This window comes from Heteronotia binoei, chromosome 19 (assembly GCF_032191835.1).
Source record: "Heteronotia binoei isolate CCM8104 ecotype False Entrance Well chromosome 19, APGP_CSIRO_Hbin_v1, whole genome shotgun sequence".
Lineage (NCBI taxonomy): Eukaryota > Metazoa > Chordata > Lepidosauria > Squamata > Gekkonidae > Heteronotia > Heteronotia binoei.
Genome location: NC_083241.1, coordinates 35,639,556 through 35,665,182, shown reverse-complemented (window position 1 = coordinate 35,665,182; position 25,627 = coordinate 35,639,556). Strand labels below are relative to the sequence as shown.

Below are 25,627 nucleotides of genomic sequence, written 5' to 3'. Positions count from 1 at the left end.
GACAGCATCATTTTTAAAAAGTTTTTATTGTGCAATAAAAAAGAAATAAAGATGAAAAGAACCGAGTTAAAGAGGGCAGGAATAATTTGTTTCAATGGTATAATGAGCTGATTCAGTAAACAGTGTTTCTGACTTCTTCCCTCCTCCATGCACATAACTGAAAATCTGTACAGACTCTTTTCCCCCACCTTCCAGGGTCTTCACTTATTTATCTTTTTCCTTTTGCTCTTTTTCTTTCTTTTCACGCTCCGCTTTGGCTTCTTCCTCTTCGTGCTTCTTTATCAACTCCTCCACTTCTTTTTGCTTTAATACCCTTATTACTGTCTTTCCATTCTCTCGTGTTAAGGTTGCAATTTCAACTAAAACAAGAAAATGTTTCATTTCAGGTGGGGGAGACATGTTAAGTCTGTAGCAGAAGAACAAAAATTGGGCCCTGAAGCACCATTAAGACCAATATTTTCCAGAGCATGGATTTAAAGTTTTACCTTTGATGCAGGATTACTTTTATAATCTAATACCTTTAAAGAGAATTCAATCTATGAAAACCTACGTCCCATTTCTCTTAGAGCCACACACTCTGTTTGAGAATATAGGCTATGTTGTATGTTTGAGGCCTCAAACAGAATTCAACAAGGGTTGTTAATTTCTGGGCTTGACAGGCATAGAGATCCCCTGCCTCTCATGCGGTTAGCAACTTCTGCTCAAATCTCACGGTTTATAAAGCCTTCTCTCCCCAAAACCTTATCAATTATCTCTATCTTATCTGATATTTTGCATTTCAGTTACTGCAGATGCAAATCCAGATGACCAGTTGTCTTGCTTCCTGCCCATACCATATAAGGATATTCCTGTCCTGAGACAGTTTTCAACTTTCACCCACTGACCTAGATTCTCAGTCTAGGCTGCTGGCACTATGAACGCTTGAACCCTTGATGGTCAATTTCCATAAAAGACCCAACCCCAAAAGAAATCCCGCCACAACCTTGAGGCCTAAATTTTACAATTAGCCAGCTAAAGCCCCGAAATAAAGAACATAAGAAAAGCCCTGCTGGATAGGAACAATATTCCATCTAACACAGTGGCCAGCCAGTTCCTCTGGATGGCCAACAACAAGGCATAGAGGCTGAGGCCTTCCCCTGATAAGAATGTAAGGACATCAGACCAGGAGTTCATCTAGTCCAGTCTCCTATATCAAACAGTGGCCAACCAGTTCCTCTGGAGGAACAACAGCAGGGCATATAGAGGCTTTCCCCTGATGTTGCCTCTTGGCACTGGTATTCAGAGGCTGGTAACTAAAGAGAACCTCCACGTTCAGAAGCTATCATAAGCTAGTAGAAACTGATAGCTCTCTCCTCCGTGAAACTGCCTAATCTCCTTTTAAAGCAATCTCTGATTCTGACCCAGTGTTCATTCGTGCAGCACCAAGTCATAATCTGGCATGACGCCCGAACCACTCCTAGGAGATATTCTCACGGGCAATAACAGATTTAATTTCCAGTCATTACAATTACACTGAGCATTAGCAAAATGGTCAGCTGTAACATTTGGGAAGACAAGACCCTCTTCTCCCCGAGGAAACGGCTGAAACCAATTATGACCGCAGCCTAAATTTTCTGAGGTGGAGGGGGGTGGGGAGGGAAACGAAGCAATCGCTTTGCTCACCTTTCTCCGCAGACAGCTTACTAACGTCCATGGTCTTGTTCAGGACTTTGACAGCTAAAGCGAGCGCAGATTTCAAAGTCATTTCTCCCTCTTTGTAGTCCTGCTTTAACATCGACACAGCTGCCTGTGGAAGAAAAGAAAAAAGATGTCGCAGCAATTTTCTCGCTGGCCTGTGTGAGACCATGGCAGAAGCAAAGTGTGTGAGCTGAAGCTCAAATTTACATATATAGAACAATGGCTGTGCACTTCTGCGTTAAAAAAGACAAAGCAGAGAATGGTCAGAGAAGGCAAGCTAACTTACTGCGCTGTTGTTTCCAATGCATGTTGCTTTCCATCCCCCGTAGTTTCCACTCGGGTCGCTCTGATACAGCTGGAATCCGTAATGCTTATCCCAGCCGATGTACAGCAACGAAACACCGAAGGGACGTTTGCCTGTTAAAGACAAGGTTATGGACAATTTTAAATTAGGTAGAGTGAATTGCCACAAATTCTGCTTTGGTTAAGGGGGCTGGGGGGAGGGGGAGGAGATCAAGAAATGTCAAAATCCCCTTCTGTGAATGAGGATTAATAGGATGCTCTGTCCCTACTGCTCCTTAAGATAAGCGCTAAATAAATCCCCTTATTGTTTCTTCCCAAGATGTGAGGTACAAAGGAACTTGCTTTCATGTGGTTTCTTGGCTTCTGAGGAGGAGGTCAACATTCAAGGGTGATTAACTTGCAACCCATCTACAGTTTCTTTAAAAAAAAAAAACCAGAAGAAGATATTGGATTTATATCCCACCCTCCACTCCAAAGAGTCTCAGAGCGGCTCACAATCTCCTTTACCTTCCTCCCCCACAACAGTCACCCTGTGAGGTGGGTGGGGCTGGAGAGGGCGCTCACAGCAGCTGCCCTTTTAAGGACAACCTCTGCCAGGGCTATGGCTGACCCAAGGCCATTCCAGCAGGTGCAAGTGGAGGAGTGGGGAATCCAACCCTGTTCTCCCAGATAAGAGTCTTCACACTTAGAGCGATGGCTGACCCAAGGCCATTCCAGCAGCTGCAAGTTGAGGAGTGGGGAATCAAACCCGGTTCTCCCAGATAAGAGCCCGCACACTTAACCACTACACCAAACTGGCTCTCCAAACAGCTGATGCAGCACGTTCCAGGATTGATCTTGCTGCCTTATTTATTCCAAATTACATCTTTCCTGAACGTACAGATCGTAACAATATCAGCTGTCAAATGAAGCTCTGTGGCAGACTAGAATTTTGCAACTAACCCGTGTCTCCATCTGTGCTAGGGGCCGCAGCTCAGTGGCAGAGCATCCGTTTGGCATGCAGAAGGTCCCAGGCTCAATCCCCGGCACCTCTAGGTAAAAGGACCAGATAGTATTTGATCGGAAAGACCTCTGCCTGTGACCCTGAAGAGCGGCTGCCAGTCTGAGTAGGCAATCCTGACCTTGAGACACCAAGGGTCTGATTCAGTATAAGGTAGTTTCATGTGTGTTCACGGGCACTAGCAAATCTAGAGCTTTTGGCCTGCTCTCACGATAGTGTTGCGGAAGATACTGGAAGTGGGTGATGTGCAGGGACCCATTGGTCCATTGGAAGTGCCCACATTCTCAGTGAAGAAACTGAGTGAGACTGTGAGATTCTACATGGATAACTGCAAGCTAAATGCAATCAGTCAGCCTGACATGTATCCCATGCCATGAATGGATGTGCTGCCAGATGAGCCGGGGAGGGCAATTTTTATCAGCGCTTCTGATCTGTCTCAGGGATATTGGCAGACCCAGCCAAGAGCCGAGGACCAACCCAAATGAGCATCTATTACACAGATGGGTCTGTGTCAGTTTACTGCTATGCCGCTCAGGCTGAGGAATGCTCCAAGGACATTTCAGAGACAAAAGAATCACTGGCTACAAAGGCTCTAGTCGTTTGCTGCGATGTTCCTAGATAATCTGCATTCTAGCCAGAAGAATTAATTCTTAGGATTTGAAGCAAAGACCTCCCATACCCGCTATGAAGCTTCCTTAGACTGTTATGCTGAACGGCATGAACTATTTACAAGTACTTTTGACATTTAAAGGAGAGGAAAAAAACGCTTGTTTACCCCCAAACTGTGTGTAAGCTTGCTTGATATCACACAGGGCGGTGACCAGCTGCTCGCAAGGAATCGGTTCCTGGTACTGCAACAGATACCTAAACGACATTTAGGAATATTCTGATCCAGATGCAAAGATCTAAACGCCGTTTCCGCATACGTTAACACGGGCAGAATTTTGCGTGCAATAGAAATGAGTAAGTATTCAACAAGCTTTTACTTCAAGGCACTAATAAAGATTACAGGGGAAGACACTTCCTCCCCCCCTCCGGATTGAGGAGGCAGGAGCTCTGTCAGAACAACAGAGCCTGGTCCCCTCTTTCTTTGTCAGCTAAACATCAGGAAGGACTTCCTGACAAAGTGGTTCCTCAGTGGAACAGGCTTCCTCGGGAGGCGGTGGCCTCTCCTTCTTCGGAGGTTTTCAAACAGCGGCTAGATGGCCACCTGACAGCAATGAAGATCCTGTGAATTAAGCAGATCATGAGAAGAAGGGCATGAAGGGTTGCATTGGAGCTTAGTTCTCGTGGCCCTTTCTTACATGCCCAGGGAAATGCTGATTGCCACTTTGGGGTCAAGAAGCAACTTTCTCCAGGCCAGTTTGGCCAAGGATCAGTGTTCCCTCTAAGCTGAGTTAGTGTAAGCCAGCTCACAGGTTTTTTTAGCCTCCAGCTCACACATTTTAGTCTTAGCTCAGGAAAAAAACGGCCCCAGAGCAAGCTAATTTCTGCAGTAGCTCACAATTTCTGCAGTAGCTTCATGCCAGTAGCTCACAAAGTAGAATTTTTGCTCACAAAAACGGTCCCAGAGCAAGCTAATTTCTGCAGAAGCTCACAACTTTCATGCCAGTAGCTCACAAAGTAGAATTTTTGCTCACAAGACTCCACAGCTTAGAGGGGGTATTGCCAGAGATCCTGAAGGGTTTCCCCCCCCCCACCTTTTGGCCATCTTCTGAGTGGAGCAAGGGTCACTGGGGGCGTGGGGGGAGGTATTTGTTAGTTTCCTGCATTGTGCAGGAGGCTGGACTAGATGACCCCGGAAGTCCCTTCCAACTCTATGATTCTAAGGTTCAATTCCCATCTTCCTCTGTAGTATCTGCCCCAGTTCAAATGGCTTGGTCATGTCACCGCAAATCTATAATTAACTTAGCAGCCATTAGTACATCAGCCATTTCCCGGTTTTCCTTCAACAGAGGCAACCGGTTTCTCCTAGTGGCTTTAAAAATCTATAAGGCCAAAGTAATCCCGCAGTTACTGTATGGTATCCCAACATGGATTAGTGCCTTTGAGCCCGATATTGAAAGAGTTCGGTCCAAATTTGTTAGGAAAACCATGGGCCTACCACGCTGTGTCCCATATGCCACTCTTTGTCTAGAATCAGACCTCAGTATGTTAGAAACGAGAGCATGGCTTATATCTATCAAATATTGGCTATATGTGCACTACTCCGCTGCCTGTGGGAGCTATCTATACCAAATGCTGTCTGAATCCTCCTCATCCAAATGGATTGCTTGCACAGAGAAGAAAATATCCACCTTAGGTTTATCTATTTCATTTTTCCCCCCATTTTATTTGATTTATATCCCGCCCTACCCCACCAAAGCGGGCTCAGGGCAGCTCACAACATAAATATCCTAACAATAAAATTCAAGAATTAAAATACAACAATAATTTACATAATTAAAACAACTAATATATCAATACATCAATCAGACTCAGTGTGCTATCTTATAGTCTTCCGTCAGAATATTTCAGTATTTCAATGCCGGTCAGTTATAACCCAACCGGAAGAGGACTGTCTTACAGGCCCTGCGGAACTGTCCAATGTCCCGCAGGGCCCTGACCTCTTCCAGTAACTGGTTCCACCAGCAAGGGGCTGTGATCGAGAAGGCCCTGTCCCTATGGATTCTACGGATCCCTGTCCCTATGGAATCTATGGATTCTCGCTCAGATGCTGCAAAGGCATGCTGTCTTCTGAATGACTTGTCATCCGAAATAACTGAAAAGGTTGCTTTATTCTTGAGTATGGTAATCAAAGATCGATTGTCCAATGTATAGCTGTATATGACCGGTGTATTTTGATATTTTTGTATTTCTTTTTTGCCTTATTTATAATCTGAGATATGCCAATAAAGGCTTGTGGATAGCCCTGCTACGGCCTGAATGAAACTTGTTACCCTTGCAGGACGGCCGCTATGAGATACAGACAGCTGCCCTCCAAGTCCTTTGAGCTTCTGAAAGTCATGACAGGCTGAGTCAGAACAACCCTAAATAGGAATTTCACGTTCTGGCAAAGGTTTAAAGAAGAAAAGCTTTTCCTTGTTTGTTTGTTTGACACTTTTCTTCAAAACGGTCATCGATTTTCTGCTGATCTGGGTCAGTCAGTCCCTAGAGCTAAAGCTAACAGGAAGGAGAGGGCTGTGAAGTCCTCTTCAAAGGCAACCCCCCCCCCCCCCCAATTAAAGCTCCCTAGCAAAGGAAGTGCTGACCTTAATCTCCCCCCCTCCAAAAAAAAAATCTGATGAGACAGATCCAAACTGAGTTACCGTCTCTTTCTAAGTGCTGGGTATGCCTTCTTCCAGTGCAAGTGATATTCACACACAGGGTTCGTTTTGTAGAAAAATAGGTGGAGCTCATTAGCATAACTCATTAGCATATGCCCCCCCCCAGCCTAAAGCAACTTGACACAAGAAAGGAGAGATCCAGCCAGCCCAAGCAGGCCTCACTCACCTGGGTCTCTCCTTGGCCGCTCTCCCCAGTCAAAAGGCCAGCAATCCGCCTGCCACCCAAAATCACATAAGAAGTGGAGAAAGGGTGGTGCGGGCTTCTCCAGGGGTTAATGAGGGCTGCTGGGGGTGTGGCAAAGCCCCTGGTGGCTGGCTGGCTGCCTGCTCCCGATCCAGGGATTGTTATGCAGCTGCACCTACTATCCAATGGACAAGGTAGGTGGGGAGGAAGAGATGGAACCCTCAGAAAGGTTCAGGAGCTGAGCTCCTGTGAGCTCCTGATGAATCTGAGGCCTGTTCACACACACACACACACACACTCAGTTTATACGGGCAGATAATTCCCAGAGGGCTGGCTCAGCTGGGCTTAGGAGCATTTGTCTTCCGAACTATTTGGGAGCTTACACGTACCCTCTTGAGAAAGCAGGGGCGTGTGCAGATTACTATCACACACAGCTGACTTAGGATGAGCCCTGTACGGTTTTCAAGCCAAGAAAGGTTCAGAGGTGGCCTGCCCCTACCTGCACCCGTGTAGCAACTGTGGACTTCCTGGGTGGCTTCCCATACAAGCACAGCTCCCTCTCCTTTCACGTTCAGTCATTAAAACAGCCAAACGCTTCCAAGCTCCTACCTTTGCGCTATCAGCCTCAGCTCATTGGTCAGCACGTTGGCATCTGAAGTGATGCCGGCCACGCTGCAAGCCATGTCCCTGGAAGACACAAGGGCAGAGCGTTCAGATCATAAGCTTTACGGTACTGTTTTGCCGAGCACAGGTAGCCTTCCGCCCCTCCTTTTTGCCCCACGTAGGATCTCTGGATCTTCTGGTACAAATACAGAATGAAATCAGCAGCTGAAAGCCAGCTAAAAATTAATCCGCAAAGTCCGCAGAAAGAAACCACCACCCGTCAGAGAAAGAGCTCACTGTTCAGACTCCAGAAGAGATTCCAAACTTTTTTAAAAAGTGCCTTTCCAGATGCTGATGGAACATGGGCAGAGAGGAAAAGGCTAACCAACTTTCCTTAGCTAGGAGTTCAAGAATTGTGGCTCAACAAGAACTGAGGGGGTCTGAGTTTTGTGTGTTTGTGTGCGTGCGAGCGACTAGGTCAGGGGTGGCCAAACTGTGGCTCGGAAGCCACAAGCGGCTCTTTCACACATATTATGCGGCTCTTGAAGCCCCCTACGCTCCATTGGCCAACTTAGAGAAGGTCTTTCTTTAAATCACTTCTCTAAACCAAGCCAGCTGGCAGCTTGGAGAATGAATTTAAAGTTGCTTTCTTTCCACCTCTCTCTCTCCTTCCTCCCCATCTGTTTCCCTTCCCTTCCCCCCCTCAAACAATTGATGTCCATGTCTTGCGGTTCTTAAACATCTGACATCTATTCTATGTGGCTCTTAAGCAAGTTTGGCCACCCCCGGATTATGTAATGGAGGTACTTGGGACTTGTGCAGATCGTCTTAGCGACCAGGTAAGGTATATGAGAGTAGATCAAGTTGGGTAGCCATGTTAGTCTGTCTCTAACGGTAGAAAAGAGCAAGATGATGATGATATTGGATTTATATCCCGCCCTCCACTCCGAATCTCAGAGTGGCTCACAATTTCCTTTATCTTTCCCCCCACGGCAGACACCCTGTGAGGTGGGTGGGGCTGAGAGAGCTCTGACAGAAGCTGCCCTTTCAAGGACAACTTCTGCGAGAGCTATGGCTGACCCAAGGCCATTCCAGCAGCTGCAAGTGGAGGAGTGGGGAATCAAACCCGGTTCTCCCAGATAAGAGTCCGCACACTTCACCATCACGCCAAAGAGTCCAGCAGCACCTTAAAAACTAACAAAATATGTGGCAGGGGAGGAGCTTTCATGAGCTACTGCCTGTTCCAGCCGTATCTGAAGAAGTGAGCGGTGACTCACGAAAGCTCACACCCTGCCACAAATGTTGCCAGTTTTTTAAAGCGCTACTGGACTCTTGCTCTTTCCTGCTGCTGAAATGTGAGTCTACCTGTCCTTTTATCTTGAAGAGCGGAGTGATTTCAGACAGAGGGACTCCCGTTCTAGCTGTTTCTGAAGAAGTGAGCAGCAATTCATGAAAGCTCATACCCTGCCACATGTTTTGTTAGTCTGCAAGGTGCTCAGTAGCTTTTCTTGCTCTTTTCTACTGCATATAGCAGTAATTAGACCAGGGGCGTCAAACATTCGGCACGGGGGCCGAACCAGGCCCCCAGAGGGCTCCTATCAGGCCCTGAGCAACTGGCTGTCATCTGCTTCCTTCTCCCTCTCTCTTGCTTCCTTCTGAATGACAGCTTGCTTTGCCAGGCTTGCTCAACTGCACAGGACTTACAGAGCAAAGCCTCTATTTTCTCCATTGGCTGAGGCTCCTCCCTTGGGGAGGAAGGAGGGGAGGGAGAGCTTGCTTTGTCAGGCTCTCTCAATCGCACAGCAGAGCTACTGAGCCAAGCCTCTCTTCCTTCTATTGGCTGAGGCTCCTCTCCCTCCTGGTCTCCTAGGGAAGGAAGGAAAGAGCCAGAGCTTCCTTTGCCTAGTCCCCTGGATCCCATGGGAGAGATACAAAGAAAGCACCTTTGAGACCAATGAGTGTTAATGTTTTAAGCATGTTTTATTTTAAGGTTTTTTTAAAAAAAATTATTTAATTGTGTTTGTATGTGTCCTTTATAAAGTTTCTATCTCTACCTGGCATTATATTTTATGACACACACGGCCCGGCCCGACAAGGTCTCATTTATGTCAGATCCGTCCCTCATAACAAATGAGTTTGACACCCCTGGATTAGACATTCTAACACAAATGAAGACTGAAAGATATCTGGGTTGCATAATATTCCCTCTAAGATGTGGAGTCGTGTGAGCAAAAATTCTACTTTGTGAGTAGTGTGCTCTTTGTCAATTAGTGTGCTCAGGGACCACCCTTCCAGAGCAGGCCGAGCGAAGACAAAAATGTGTGAGCCGGAGGCTAAAAACTGTGAGCTAGCTCACATGAACTCAGCTTAGAGGGAACACTGGTTTGCCCATCGCAAACTGGGTTCGTTTCAAAGTGCTGGTTCTTACCTTTAAAGCCCTATATGGCCACAGACCTGCATACCTTAGAGACAGCCTTTCTCCACATGTTCCCCGGAGAGCACTTCGGTCAGGGTCACAAAATCTACTCTCAATCCCTGGCCTTAAACAGGCCAGGCTCACGACAACTAGAATCAGAGCCTTTTCTGTTGCAGCCCCAAGTGGTGGAACGAGCTCCCCGAGGAGGTTAGGGCCCTAAGGGAGCTCACACGGTTCCGCAGGGCTGTAAGACTGAGCTCTTCCACCCGGCATTTGGAAATTACGATCACAGGCTGCAACAGACTCCAAAACAACTTGAACATGAACCTAAGATCAATCTTTCTATAGAACATCCAGCTGGAATAACAAATAGAAAATTTAAAGATTATTATAGCGCCGGAAATGGTTTTATGTTGGGTATCTTTCTATATTTTAATGCGGTTTTATGTTCCATGTATTTACATTGGTGTGTAAGCCGCCGTCCTGAGCCTGCTTTCGTGGGGAGGGCAGGATATAAATTGAATAAAATAAATAAATAAATGTGATACTGGGCAAGAAAATGAGGCCAAAAAAATGAATGTCCTGCTCCCTCCGATTCCCTAGAAATTGAACTGGAAACAAAAAGGCCTTTTTGCTGTCTTTGCTTTCTGGGGAAGTGCTCCCTGCCTCAGAACCGGCCTTTAAGAAATGCTTTCCTTGCTGAATTCAAGACGGATATCAGGACATCCGTCATTCCAGCTAGGGGGAAAGCGTAATCGAAGGAGTGGGTTTCGGAAATGAAAGAACAAGGGCAGATATAAATAATCAGCACGTCACACCAGAGAGGGCACACAGCTCCGTCAACCTGCGAGAAAAACGGAGTTTTCAAGGAGCAGCTGGAAGCTGAAAAGTGAAAGATTAACAAAGCCTTTTTTAAAAAAATAAAATAAATTCTGGGCACTGTACGAAGAAGGCAAGTGCAGAAGATCTGTGGGCGATTCCCACGTTTAAGGACAAAAATTTTCCTTGCACATTTGTTAGTAAATGTGTCTACATCAATGCCAACAGATTGACAGCTATAACTGACTCTTGATACAGCGAGGAACATTCGCTTTATGAACATTATTTATTAAATTCATTTATACCAGAGGTGGCCAAATTGTGGCTCGGGAGCCACATGAGGCTCTTTCACGCTTACTGTGTGGGTCTTAAAGCTCCCACCGCCCCATTGGCTGACTTGGAAAAGGCATTTCTCGCTTTAAATCACTTCTCCGAGCCAAGCCAGCCGGTAGCTTGGAGAATGCATTTAAAGTTGCTTTCTTTCCACCTTTCCTTCCCTCCTGCCTGCTTGCCTTCCTATCTTGAGGCTCTCAAACATCTGACATTTATTCTATGTGGTTCTTATATGAAGCAAGTTTGGCCATCCCTGATTTATACCTTGCCTTTCTCCCCAATGATGGCCCAAGGCAGCTTACGTCATTCTCCTCTCCTCCATTTTCTCTGAGGCAGGCTGGGCTGAGAGTGGCTGCCACCACTCTGGTAAGGGTCTGTCTGGAGGGCCCAGAGCACCCAACCACCCTTGTCTTCCTTATGAATAAATACCTCTGAACTGTGACCAAGGAGACACAAAAACCCAGGCAGTATAACAACAAAAAGAAGTTTATTATTAGTGCTCTAAAAACAATAAGTGGGTGATAAAGATTTAGTGCTAAAAATATGAAAATAGTAAAGGATGGGGCAAATAAACAAAAGCGTCTGATGCGTTTAGCTAAATAGTCCCTGCTCTCATACCAACTCACCACGCTTCCCTTGGGTGAGGGATCTTCTCCTACTGCCTGTTCCAGTGAGCTCTCCTTATCTGTCTGCAACCTCTCAGAGAACCTCTCTGCCTGCAGCCTCTCCAGGAAAGAACACACCCTGTCTGTGCTTGGCCATTTTTATGCTCTCTTCCCAGTTCCCACCCCTCTCTGGGCTAGTTTCCCTCCAAAACCTTGGCCCCCAATCAGAGGGACAGAGGGGACCCTGGGAAATGTACTTTCCCCAGAAACTCCTAGGCAGGCTTCTCTGGGGCCTGCAGGGAGATCATGACAGTGTGACTGACCCAAGGTCACCCAGCTAGCTTCCATGGCAGAGCTGGATTAGAATCTGTGTCTTCCAGACCCTACTCTACCCACTATTATTAAAAACATTTTTAGGCTGCCTTTCCACCTGATTAGGATTCACTACGCTACTCTGGAAAAACAACAAACTCCTACTATGACAGCAGATTCAGGTGGGAAGCCGTGTTGGCCTGAAGCAGCAGAATAAAACCGTAGTCCCGTGGCACCTTGAAAACCAACAAAGTTTTATCCTGGGTATAAGCTTTCATGTGCATGCGCGCTTCTTCAGATACACCGGAGTGGACTGCAATGTCTCTGAAGAATCGGAAAATCAGAGTTGGAAGGGACCTCTAGGGTCATCTAGTCCAACCCACTGCCTAACGCAGGAAGTTCACAAATACCTCCCCCCCTCACACACATCTCCCGTGACCCCTGCTTCAGGCCCAGAAGATGGCAAAAACCTCCTGGACCCCTGACAATATTCCCTCTAAGCCATGGAGTCTTGTGAGCAAAAATTCTACTTTGTGAACTACTGGTATTAAAGTCGTGAGCGACTGCAGAAATTAGCTTGCTCAGGGGCCGTTTTTTTCGTGAGCTAAGACTAAAATATGTGAGCCAGAGGCTAAAAAAACCCCCTGTGAGCTAGCTCACGTTAACTCAGCTTAGAGGAAACACTGATCCCTTGCCAAACTGGCCTGGAAAAAATTGCCGACCGACCCCAAAGTGGCGATCAGCATTTCCTTGGGTGGGTAAGAATGGGCCACGAGAACTAAGCACTGATACGACCTTTCCTGCCCTCCCTCTCATGGTCTGCCTCCTTCACAGAAGCGCGCATTCACATAAAAGCTACTTCCCGGAATGAAAACTTTGTTGGTCTTAAAGGTGCCACTGGACTCAAATTTTATCATGCTACGACATTATGACCGAAATCAAGAGAGTGACGCAGAGCGAAAGCTAAGCAGGAACAAAAAATTAATCATCTATGTTTAAGTGCTTAATCTTATAGAGAAGTTTCGTGGCGGTGGCTGAAGCGACGGCGTTAATGAAGCTTTGCCGCATGCGTTTATACCACAGCAGGGGGTTTCAGTGTAAAGTCAAAGCAGATAGAATACCACTGAAAAACAATGAGTGTACTTCAATCCTTATGATTTATCCTATATACAACTTTAAACCAGTGTATACAAACATCACCATCAATTTCCAGTTTCTTCCCTCCAGAAAAATTTACAAATTATTAACAAACCACAGTTAGTGCCAATACTTTCCAACAGAGGGATTTTCAGAAATCCTTCATCCAATAAACACAGTTCATAATGCAGTCCATGACTTCTTGTGAAATTCTTTCCAACGGAGGGCCCAGGAAATCTTTGAAGAAGAAGATATTGGATTTCTATCCTGCCCTCCACTCCGAAGAGTCTCAGAGCGGCTCACAATCTCCTTTACCTTCCTCCCCCACAACAGACACCCTGTGAGGTGGGTGGGGCTGGAGAGGGCTCTCACAGCAGCTGCCCTTTCAAGGACAACCTCTGCCGGAGCTATGGCTGACCCAAGGCCATTCTAGCAGCTGCAAGTGGAGGAGTGGGGAATCAAACCCGGTTCTCCCAGATAAGAGTCCGCGCACTTAACCACTACACCAAACTGGCTCTCTCATAAGGATTGCAGTCTTCATAAGACGCCTCCTCTGGATTTCAAGACGTTTCAAGACTGGTCTTCTTCAGTTAATCAGGCTCTTAAAATGGAACCCTGTTTCAACAATTCCTTACACAGACTCAAAGTTCAAAACTAAAACAGAATCACTGGGTTCTCGGTTTAAGTTTGTTGCACACCCTTTTTTACAGAGCCTGCACCTGTAGGTTCCTAATTGCTGTTTTGTTAATAATTTGTAAATTTTTCTGGAGGGAAGAAACTGGAAATTGATGTTGATATTTGTAATACACTGGTTTAGAGTTGTCTATAGGATAAATCATGTATAACAGGGGTGGCCAATGGTAGCTCTCCAGATGTTTTTTTCCCTACAACTCCCATCAGCCCCAGCTAGCACGGCCAATGGCTGGGGCTGATGGAAGTCGTAGGGAAAAAAAATCTGGAGAGCTACCGTTGGCCATCCCTGATATAGAAGGATTGAAGTATACTCGTTTTTCAGTTGTACATATGAACATATGAAGCTGCCTTATACTGAATCAGACCCTCGGTCCATCAATGTCAATATTGTCTACTCAGACTGGCAGCGGCTCTCCAGGGTCTCAAGCTGAGGTTTTTCACACCTATTTGCCTGGACTCTTTTTAGTTGGAGATGCCAGGGATTGAACCTGGGACCTTCTGCTTTCCAAGCAGATGCTCTGCCACTGAGCCACCGTCCCTCCCCTGCTCTCCAGGGTCTCAAGCTGAGGTTTTTCACACCTATTTGCCTGGACCCTTTTTAGTTAGAGATGCCATGGATTGAACCTGGGACCTTCTGCTTCCCAAGCAGATGCTCTACCACTGAGCCACCGTCCCTCCCCAATGTGTTTATGCGTTTATACAGCAACTGTAAGGTTCCAGACTTACTCATTCAGCTTGTATATCTTCTCTGAGAAAAAGACTTCATCCAGAAGCTTGTGGATGTTGCGCCGCTCGGCAGCCAGCAAAACTCCGTTGTTTGCTAGAATCCCTAGGCAGGTGCCCGCGTGTCCGATGGCCTCCATCGCGTACTCGACCTGGTAGAGGCGGCCTGAAGGGAAGTGAGTGTCAGAACAGCCAATACTTTCAGCTTTGAGCCGCCGAGATGGCCAGAATCGGTGTCCTGGGAGTTAAGACTCTGGAAGAACTTCACTGAGTTCAGAGACACCATCAAGCTACAGATGGAAGTCACTGCTTTGAGAAGGAAGCTTAGTGCAAAACAATGCCATGCAAAACGTATGAAGGGTTGAGTTTACAAACAAAGGAGCAACTGGATTTTCACCTGACCAGCACCAACAATTACAAAGGCAAAGATCTCGTATAAAACTGCCTTATGCTGACTCAGACCCTTGGTCCATCCAAGTCAGTACTGTCTACTCAGACTGGCAGTGTCTCACCAGGCTCTCAGGCTGAGGTCTTTCCCATTACCTGCTGCCTGGTCCTTTCAACAGCAGATGCCAGGGATTGAACCTGGGACCTTCTGCATGCCAAGCAGAGGCTCTGCCACTGAGCCACAAACCCTCCCCTATGGTACATGAGCACATGAAGCTCACTTACACTGAATCAGGCCCTTGGTCCATCAAGGTCAGTATTGGCCATGCATGGCAACAGCACTCCAGGGTCTCAAGCAGACGTCTTTCCCATTCCCAACCGCCTGCTCCCTTTTAACTGGAGATGCCGGGGATTGAACCTGGGACATTCTGCATGCCAGGCAGATGCTTTACCACTGAGCCATGGCCTCTCTCCATCATTTGTAGATGGCAGCAGCTCTCCAGGGTCTCAGGTAGAGATCTTTCCCATCGCTTGCTGCCTGGTCCTTTTAGCTGGAGATGCCGGGGATTGAACCTGGAACTGCCCGCGTGCCAAGCAGAGACTCTGCCTCTGATCCACAGCCCCTCCCCTATAATACATGGACACATGAAGCTGCCTTATACTGCATCAGACCCTTGGTCCATCAAAATCAGTATTGTCTAAGACTGGCAGTGGCTTTCCAGGGTCTCAGGCTGAGGTCTTTCGAGGCACCTATGACCCGGACCTTTTAGTTGGAGATGCTGGGGATTGTACCTGCGACCTTCTTCATGCAAAGCAGAGGCTCTTCCACTGAACCACAGCCCCTATTACGCAACCTAAAATTCAGGGCTCTTTTTCTAGCAGGAGCTCCTCTGCACATTACCTGAAGGACCGTCTCTCCCCACATGTTCCCCAGAGAGTACTGAGATCGGGAACCCAAAATCTTCTCGCTATCCCTGGGCCAAAAGAAGCCCATCTAAAATCTACTAGGGACAGGGCCTTCTCTGTTATGGCTCCTACATGGTGGAACCAGCTGCCGGAGGAGGTGAGGGCCCTGCGGGACCTTATTCAGTTCCGCGGGGCCTGTAAGACAACCCTCTTCCGGCTAGCTTACACCTAACTGACATAGGAAATTAATGTAGCTACCAGACTCTTGCTATACATATTGTTGTAATGCTTAATGTTTTTAAGGTTTTAAATGTTTTGAATGTTTTTATATTTAAATGCCAATTTGATTTATGTTTGACTATCTGTTGTGAGCCGCCCTGAGCCACCTTCGTGAGAAGGGCGGGATATAAATCATAAATAAATAAATAAAATATTAGGCCACGTCCTCCCGATGTAGACAATCCTCTTGGAGCTTACAGTAGGCCCTGTACTAAGAGCCCTCTAAGTTCTTGGAGGGTTGGCTACATCGGGGGGGTGGGGGGTGGCCTAATATGCAGAGGAGCTCCTGCTAGAAAAAGAGCCCTGCTAAGATTTAAGGAAACACTACAGTCGAGCTCCACCTCCCAACTCTGGTGATGACAACAGCAGAAGGATCTACAGCCATTGCTTAAGAGCTAAGGAATCAAACTGCAGGCCAGGAAGCCTCCCGATCAAATCTCATCGTAAGCCTGAGCTTGTCTTAGGCTAGCTGCCATTCACTCAGCCCCGTGTCAGAAAGAGAGGGCCGAGTCCTACCCAAGAGAGCTGTGGTACGGATCGCTGACATCATGCATGCAAAGCACTTGGGAGAGCTATACAAATATGGGGTATGATGATACGAACTGCAAATACATGAGCATTTACAACAGGACTCGATGCAGGTAAACCAGCTCAAATAAAAAGAGCAGTAATCAATGCTTGGAAACTTCCAACCTTCCGCAAGATTCATTCCTCTGCGTGCCATGAAATTACCTTCTGGGGAGAAGATCGTAGTTCTGGAATCATATCTTCGGGACTGCAAAGAAAAATGTGGGGTTTTTTTTCCATTACTCTTTTTCTGAAGTGGAACAGCTTCGGGGTTTTTTCACGAGTGCATCATTTATTAGATTTACATCTGACTCTCTGACCATAACAAACTCTCAAACCAGCTTAAAACATTTTTTTAAAAGACAGTATTTCATCTTCACTCTCCATTCCCTGTTCCCAACCTCCCAACTTGACTCAGCACCCCACTCTTCTGCCAGACTGCGAAAAAATTCCAAGAACAGAACCTAATGCCTATGTTCAGGGGTCGTTCTGTAGAAAAATAGGTGGTGGACCTCATTGGCATATGCTGCTCCCCACCTGCCAAAAGCAACCTGACGCAAGGAAAGAGAGCCCCAGGTGAGCAAGGCCTGCTTGGGTTGGCTAGAGATCCAGCCAGCCCAAGCAGGCCTCGCTCACCTGGGGCTCTCCTTGGCTTCCCCCCGCCCCACTGCCGAAAGGCCAGAGAGCCACCCAAAATCACATAAGAAGTGTAGAAAGGGTGGGGTGGGCTTCTCCAGGGGTTAATGAGGGCTGCTGGGGGCGTGGCAAAGCCCCTGGTGGCTGGCTGGCTGCCCACTCTCCTAATCCAGGGATTGCTATGCAGCTGCACCTACTATTCAGTGGACAAGGTAGGTGGGGAGGAGGAGGGGGAACCCTCAGAAGGGTTCAGGAGCTGTGCTCCTGCTGAATTCAAGGCCTGCCGATGCTTGCGAAACTCATGAGCTGGGGGTGGGCAGGAGAGAACAGAGAGCTGAACTTCTGGGCCCTCCCTTCCCAAGTGGAGCTGCTTCTTCCCATATGGCTCTGGACTCTACAGGCTAACCTCTCGCATTTTCCCCATCCGATTAGCTTTGTCTTTCAGATAGTCTGATCCTCGGTCCTTCAGCTGGAACACCCAATCCTCCACACCCCTTGCATAACCGAACGCTTGCAAAACTCGGGACAGATATACTCACCATGTTGCTTGTAGGCTACGCTCTGCTGTAAGAAGAAAAACAAAACAGAGCCTAGTTACACTTTCCTCCATGGCATCTGCTCAGTTGTTTGTTTGGGGTTTTTCTTTTACTCGCAACACTCCTTTGCTTACGGTCCAAAAAGCAAGAAAACGTTTTGTCTTGGAGATATTTAAGATGGAGAAGAGGACCCTCCAACAACAGAGCAAAGGAACGAAAAACAGTGCAAGGGGAAAAGGAATAGTTCTGTTCTATTACCCTAATGCAGGGGTCCCCAGCCCCTGGGGCCGTGGACTGGTACCGGTCCATGGCGTGTTAGCAACCGGGCCGTGAGTTGCATAATTATTTCATTATATATCACAACGTAGTAATGACGATGACAATAATACATGGGATTTATTCTGCCCTCCGCTCAGAATTTCGGAGTTTCGCAGCAGCTCACAATCTCCTTTACCCTCCTCCCCCAAAACAGACACCCTGTGACGTGGGTGGGGCTGAGAGAGCTTTCCCCAGAAGCTGCCCTTTCAAGGACAACTCCGTGAGAGCTATGGCTGACCAAGCTATTGCTACAACTCTGTGAGAGCTATTGCTGTGCTTAACCACCGCACCAAACTAATAGAAAGAAAGTTAACAATCATATCCTCCCAAAACCATCCTGCCACCCCAGTCCGTGGAAAAATTGTCTTCCACAAAACCGGTCCCTGGTGCCCAAAAGGTTGAGGATTGCTGCCCTAATGGGCTTCGCCTGTATTTCTCCAGCGGGATGGTCTCCAGTGGTTCCCACAGCAATGGCCCTTTAAGCATCTGAAGCTTCCCCCACAATTCTCCCACGCCAATTCAAGCCTCTCCTACTAAATTTCTAAGAGATGCACCGCTGTTAAAACAGATAAGCTGTACATTTTTTTTTAAATGCTGACAACCTAATGGTACATACATTAATGGCCTGCTTCATTTATTCAAAACGTGCCGTAAAGGTTTTCTACCTTTACGAGAGTTAACACAGTTACTGAATAAAAAGCAAAATGTTTACTATCTTTTAGAGTGTGTGTGTGTGTGTTTGTGTTAAGGCTGTCAAGTCACTTCTGACAACCCCACAAATTAATGACCTGCAAAATGACCTCTTCTCATTTACAGCCTCACTTCGGTCCCGGAAACTTGACTGAACCAGTCCATCTCCTGTTGGGTCTTCCTCTGCCGTCCACTTTTCCTAGCATTACTGCCTTTTCCAGTGATTTTTGTCTTCTCCTACAATAGCCTCAAGTTTGTTCATTTTAGTTTCCAGAGTTCAGGCTTGATTTGATCTAGAAACCGCTTTTCTGGCGGTTTGGCAGTACACGGGATCTGTAAAACCCTCCTCCAACACCACATTTCAACTAAATCACAGGGCCAGCTAAAATGAAAGGGTTCCTGTCCCGTAAAGTAATTTGGTAGGGTGACTGATTCGCTCCTACCAGTGACGGGACTAATAGCCACAATGAGGGGTTATTTTGGTGTAGAGAGCCAATTTGGTGCAGTGGCTAAGTGCGCGGACTCTTATCTGGGAGAACCGGGTTTGATTCTCCACTCCTCTACTTGCAGCTGCTGGAATGGCCTTGGGTCAGCCATAGCTCTGGCAGGGGTTGTCCTTGAAAGGCCAGCTGCTGTGACAGCCCTCTCAGCCCCACCTACCTCACAGAGTGTCTGCTGTGGGGGAGGAAGATAAAGGAGATTCTGAGTCGCTCTGAGATTCAGAGTGGAGGATATACCGTAAATCCAATACCTTCTCATCTTCTTCTAGGGAAAGACAGGAGCTAACAAACCCCACATACACACCCCAAACTTTGTTTACACAATAGCTAAAAAGGCACTCCATAGATAGAGTCACTCCACCCCAGTTTCCGACTTCCAAGACTTCCCATTAAGCTCCAGAAAAGAACTCTGGCAGATACTTAGCTGCGGCCACAACAAAAAAAATAGGGATCACAATATGTTAATAGCCACATTTCCAGCAATAAGGAGACCAGCCTTTGAAGAGACACATCAGCAGTACAGCGCTTTAGAATAATATCCTTCATTTCAGAATACAAAAGCCTGATATAAATTTCATAATTTAGACTGGTACACTTGATTCACAGTGTGCATCTGATATCAGGAGAGTGAAAGCGAAACCAGAAACGCACACCCTCATGGACATTTTAAGTATTCTGCTTATTAAGCCCTTTTATCCACACTGCATTGTTTGAACGTAACTAAAAAGTTGTAACAAGGCTGTTTGCCCAACACTTATATACATATTTATGAGCCAAGTTAGGAGTCTAATGCATTAGGCACTGTCAGCACAGAACCAGAAAATACAGGGTTACTCCGTACAAAACGGTTTACAAACTTACTTGGGTATATGATCAGAAACTGTGGTCTATACTGCTTAATGCATCATGTTAATACTTATGTATGCTATGCTTCAGTTTCTTTCTGATGGTTCCAGACTTCTAAAATCCTGATGCACTGGCTATTGAATGTCCCATTTTGTTGAGAGGAGAAGGAGATGATGATATTGGATTTCTATCCCACCCTATACCGTGGATCTCAGTGTCTCAGAGCAGTCACATTCTCCTTTACCTCCCCCCCCCACCCCAAAAAAACAGACACCCTGTAGGTGGGGCTGAGAGAGCTCTTACAGCAGCTGCCCTTTCAAGGACAACCTCTGCCAGAGCTATGGCTGGCCCAAGGCCATTCCAGCAGGTGCAAGTGGAGGAGTGGGGAATCAAACACGATTCTCCCAGATAAGAGTCGCACACTTAACCACTACACCAAACTGGCTCTAGGGCTGGAAGGAGAGCAGAATTGTAGCAGGAACTCCTTTGCATATTAGGCCACATACCCTGATGTAGCCAATCCTCTAAGAGCTGACAAGGCTCTAGGTACAGAGTCCAGAGATAGAATTCTAGCAGGGGCTCCTTTGCATATTAGGCCACACACACACCCCTGATGGAGCCAATCCTCTAAGAGCTGACAGGGCTCTTAGTATACTAATAATGTATATAAAACCAATTGCTCTATATCAGTGAAAAACCAGCACAAGCCATAACAACCCACATGTAGCACAGGACAGTGTTTCAGTTTAGGAAGAAGAAGAATTGCAGATTTATACCCCACCCTTCTTTCTGAATCAGAGACTCAGAGCGGCTTACAACCTCCCATATCTTCTCCCCCCATAACAGACACCCTGTGAGGTGGGTGGGGCTGAGAGGGCTCTCCCAGCAGCTGCCCTTTCAAGGACAACCTCTGCCAGAGCTATGGCTGACCCAAGGCCATTCCAGCAGGTGCAAGTGGAGGAGTGGGGAATCAAACCTGGTTCTTGCAGGTAAAGGTCCGCACACTTAACCACCACACCAAACTGGCTCTTTTTGGTAGTCAGGTCCTAGCCCTGTTTACCTGGGAGTAAACTCCACCAAATTCAAGTAGTTTTATTCACAGGCAAGCATGAAAAAGGATCGCTAATAAACTCATGATATTATGCCAGCAGAGACACATTTCTGGCATTTTCCTGAGCCAGCCTGTTATAACTGAGATGGCTATGTTCCCTGTCTGTAGTTGTTCTTACTATTATCATTGTTATTCATTTAATGTCTATCCAGCTCCGTTTCCTGCAAGTGAGATTCCGGACACTGTACAACATATATATACATTAATACATAAAACAATATGATTAAAAATACACATCAATATATAATAAAATCCACACAGTACAATTACACTCTAATACTATTATTCAACAATTTGATCTACTGTTAGATGGCATCGCACATCGATCCTACAGACCAGGGGTGGCCAAACTGTGGCTCAGGAGCCAAGCGTGGGTCTTACACACACACATTGTGCGGCTCTCGAAAAACCCCATCCGCTGCCTTGGAGAATGCATTCAAAATTAAAGTTGCTTTCTGTCCATCTCTCCCTCCCTCCTCCCTTCCCCTGTCTTCCGGCTCGCAAACATCTCACGACTATCAAACATCCTTGTGGCTCTTACGTGAAGCAAGTTTGGCAACCCCTGCTGCAGACGGACAGAGAGATTGGCATACAATCCATATTAAATAGTAAATTAGGTGGACAAGAACATCACTATCCAATGTATTTCTCTTTTAGCTGTATTGACATACTCAAATAGGGATATTGGCTGTTTATCTCATTACGTATACTAAACCCATCTTCCACTATATTTCAACGTATTTTTCTTCTAATGGCAAACTATATGTTTGTTACATGTTAAAAGGTAAATTAGGTGGATGGGAAAACCTTTTTTTTTAATTTTATGGGAAAATAAGAAATGAGAAAGAAATGCCCTCAATTTGGCTCAGGCTTGTAGCAATTAGAGTGATTAACAGACATTCTCACATTTTGACATATTACTGTTTTATTGCTTTTGCATACTCATACTACCCATCTGATAGCAATGAAGATCCTGTGAATTTAGGGGGAGGCATTTGTGAGTTTCCTGCATTGTGCAGGGGTTGGACTAGATGACCCTGGAGGTCCCTTCCAACTCTAGGATTCTACCCAAAAGGTTTGTTCGATTTGTTGATTTTACTATTCTTTCATTCGATCTTAATTTTGTACCATTTTGCATTCTAAACCACCGCCTACCAGCTATATGTAGCTCTGCTCACTGTACCTGATTCCTCGTCTGATGAAGTGTGCTCGGAGCACCCGAAAGCTTACGTTCTGAATAAAACTTGGTTGGTCTTAAAGGTGCCACTCGACGCCTACTTTGTTCTACTGCTTCAGACCAACACGGCTGCCCACTTGGATCCATATTCCACCCATTCACCTAGAGCGGACTCAACGCAGCACCTGTTGGACTCCAGCCTGCCTGCCAGGCAAAGCAGCACCTGTTGGATTCCAGCCTGCCTGCCGGGCAAACAGCCCACAGCCTGGGGAGGAAGGAGAAGCTGGTGCCTTCTGCAAGCCCAGCTTGGGTGCAGCTGCGGGCCATGGCCAGCTCTCCTGGCAGCGCCTCCCTGCAGCGAGGATGCAAAGTCATGCTCTGCCTTGACCCAGGCGGAGGAGGAGGAGAAGCGCGGGGCCCAACGCAGCACCCCACGGGGAGGGAGGACGAGACAACGGGCGCCCCCCTGTTCTCCTCCACCCGCCCGGGAAAAGAAGGGAGCCGCAACCCGACGGCAGACCCCGACGACTCACCTGTCTCCCTCGTCCGTCCGCCGGCTTCCAAAATGTCCGCCGCGCCTGCGCACTCGCCTCGATGCGGTGGGCGGGACGGTAGAACGACGCTAAGTCAGTTTCCGCTTGGGAGCCTCTAGGCAGCGACGCTCTACCCTCCGGCAGGCGAACTCTATGGTGGGAGTTTGTCGCCTCAGCTGAGGGAGGAGGGGAAAACCGGAAATCCGTTTGAAACCGGAAGTTGTGGCCGGCTCTAGGGTTTTCCTCCTGTTCATCTCTATGGCGTGAGGGGGAAGCCTTCCGTGGGCTGGCAGCTGTCAAAGGTGGGGGTTTTGTAATGCGTTTGCCAACCTCCAGGTGGAGCCTGGAGATCTTCCGGAACTGCAGCTGCTCTGCAGGATATGTGATCAGGAGGAAAGGGCTGCTCGGGAAGTTGGAATCTGTGGAATTAGGGTTGCCACGTCCGACTCAGGAAATATCTGGGGACTTTGGGGGTGGAGCCAAGAGACTTTAGGGGTGGAGCCAGGAGCAAGGTTGTGAAAAGCATAATGGAACTCCAAAGGGAGTTCTGGCTGTAATATTTAAAGGGACCGCACAGCTTTTAAATGCCTTCTCTCCATTGGAAATAATGAAGGATAGGGGCACCTTCTTTTAGGGCTCATAGAATCGGACCGCCTGGCCCAATCTCTTTGAAACTTGGAGGATTTTTTGAGGAGAGGCACTGGATGTTATACGGAAAATTTGGTACTCTACCTAAAAAAGAAATACTGTCCTCCTAGAGCCCCAGATACCCATGGATTGATTCTCTATTATACCCTATGGAAACCCATCTCCATGGGGTATAATGGAGTGCTCAGCAGTCATTCAATAATCCTAATAACCCTAAAGTGAAGGGAGGGCCTCCAAATAAGAACATAAGAGAAGCCATGTTGGATCAGGCCAATGGCCCATCCAGTCCAACATTCTGTGTCACACAGTGGCCAAAAAATTTATACACACACACACACTGTGGCTAATAGCCACTGATGGACCTCTGCTCCATATTTTTATCTAACCCCCTCTTGAAGCTGGCTATGCTTGTAGCTGCTACCACCTCCTGTGGCAGTGAATTCCACATGTTAATCACCCTTTGGGTGAAGAAGTACCTCCTTTTATCCGTTCTAACCCGACTGCTCAGCAATTTCATCGAATGCCCACGAGTTCTTGTATTGTGAGAAAGGGAGAAAAGTACTTCTTTCTCTACTTTCTCCATCCCATGCATAATCTTGTAAACCTCTATCATGTCACCCCACAGTCGACATTTCTCCACGCTAAAGAGCCCCAAGCGTTTTAACCTTTCTTCATAGGGAAAGTGTTCCAAACCTTTAATCATTCTAGTTGCCCTTTTCTGCACTTTTTCCAATGCTATAATATCTTTTTTGAGGTGTGGTGACCAGAATTGCAAACAGTATTCCAAATGAAACCGCACCATGGATTTACACAGGGGCATTATGATACTGGCTGATTTGTTTTCAATTCCCTTCCTAATAATTCCCAGCATGGCGTTGGCCTTTTTTATTGCAATTGCACACTGTCTTGACATTTTCAGTGAGTTATCTACCATGACCCCAAGATCTCTCTCTTGGTCAGTCTCTGCCAGTTCACACCCCATCAACTTGTATTTGCAGCTGGGATTCTTGGCCCCAAGGTGCATTACTTTGCACTTGGCCAAATTGAACCTCATCTGCCACGTTGACTCCCACTCATCCAGCCTCAACAGATCCCTTTGGAGTTCCTCACAATCCTCTCTGGTTCTCACTACCCTGAACAATTTAGTGTCATCTGCAAAACTGGCCACTTCACTGCTTACTCTCAACTCCAAATCATTTATGAACAAGTTAAAGAGCATGGGACCCAGTACTGAGCCCTGCGGCACTCCAGTGCTTACCGTCTTTCACTGCGAAGACTGCCCATTTATACTCACTCTCTGCTTCCTATTAATTAGCCAGTTTTTGATCCACAAGAGGACCTGTCCTTTTACTCCATGACTCTCGAGCTAACTAAGGAGCCTTTGATGAGGAACTTTATCAAAGCTTTCTGGAAGTCAAGGTAAACAATATCTATCGGATCTCCTTTGTCCACATGTTTGTTCACCCCCTCAAAGAACTGTAACAGGTTAGTGAGACAAGATCTTCCCTTACAGAACCCATGCTGAGTCTTCCTCAATAACTCGTGTTCATCACTGTGCCTACTCATTCTGTCCTTGATAATGGTTTCTACCAATTTTCCCGGTATTGAAGTCAGACTGACTGGCCTGTAGTTTCCCGGATCTCCTCTGGAACCCTTTTTAAAGATGGAGGTGACATTTGCTACCTTCCAGTCTTCAGGAACGGAGGCAGATTTCAATGAAAGATTACATATTTTTGTCAGAAGATCCACAAGTTCAACTTTGAGGATGGGGGGGGGGGGATCTCCTGCCCCCACCTGGAGACTGGCAATCCAATTGGAATTATAACCCACTTCGGTCCTTCCAGGTTCTACGCTAGATCTCCCGGAAATCCAACCTGGAGTTGGCAACTCCCCGGATTCACTTAGGATGGTCAATCTCCAGGTTTGTTCTAGAGATCTCAAATTCTGACAGAGCCTGGAAATCTCCCCCTACAACAACTGGTTTCTAAACGAGAAATCAGTTCCCCTGGGAAAAAAGGGCTGTTTTGCTGCATGGACTGTATGGCATTGTACCCTCTGAGGTTCTTCCCCTCCCCAACCACCAACCTGCCCCCCCCCCCCCAATTTCCTGGCATTTCCCAACCCAGAGCTGGCAACCCTATCAGTTGCCCTGGAGAATACGGCTGCTTTGGAGGTTGAACCCCCAAATATCCAGAAATTTCCGTACCTAGAGCTGCAACCCTGAAGATTTAGGGGTCCACCCCCCCCCCAAAAAAAAATCCTCATGTCACCTTTACTTTCCACCTCCATTCCTTCCTCCCTCCCCCAAAGGATGAATTCCAGATTCTGGAATTTGGAAGCAAAAGGAATTCCATTCAAGGCA

The 25,627-nt window shown here is 46.9% G+C and overlaps 1 protein-coding gene across 1 annotated transcript; it reads right to left on the bottom strand.

Annotated features, from left to right (window-relative positions):
- Window positions 1-7: 7 nt before the first annotated feature.
- Window positions 8-22,773, bottom strand: PSMA4 (proteasome 20S subunit alpha 4). Its single transcript, XM_060260197.1, has 9 exons — window positions 22,618-22,773; window positions 17,446-17,470; window positions 16,436-16,478; window positions 14,135-14,297; window positions 7,100-7,177; window positions 3,756-3,844; window positions 1,964-2,094; window positions 1,663-1,786; window positions 8-359 (listed from the first exon to the last, which is right to left on the bottom strand). The coding sequence occupies exons 2-9, from the start codon at window positions 17,446-17,448 to the stop codon at window positions 205-207; spliced, it is 786 nt and encodes a 261-aa protein (XP_060116180.1). The 5' UTR covers window positions 17,449-17,470; window positions 22,618-22,773; the 3' UTR covers window positions 8-204.
- Window positions 22,774-25,627: the final 2,854 nt, after the last annotated feature.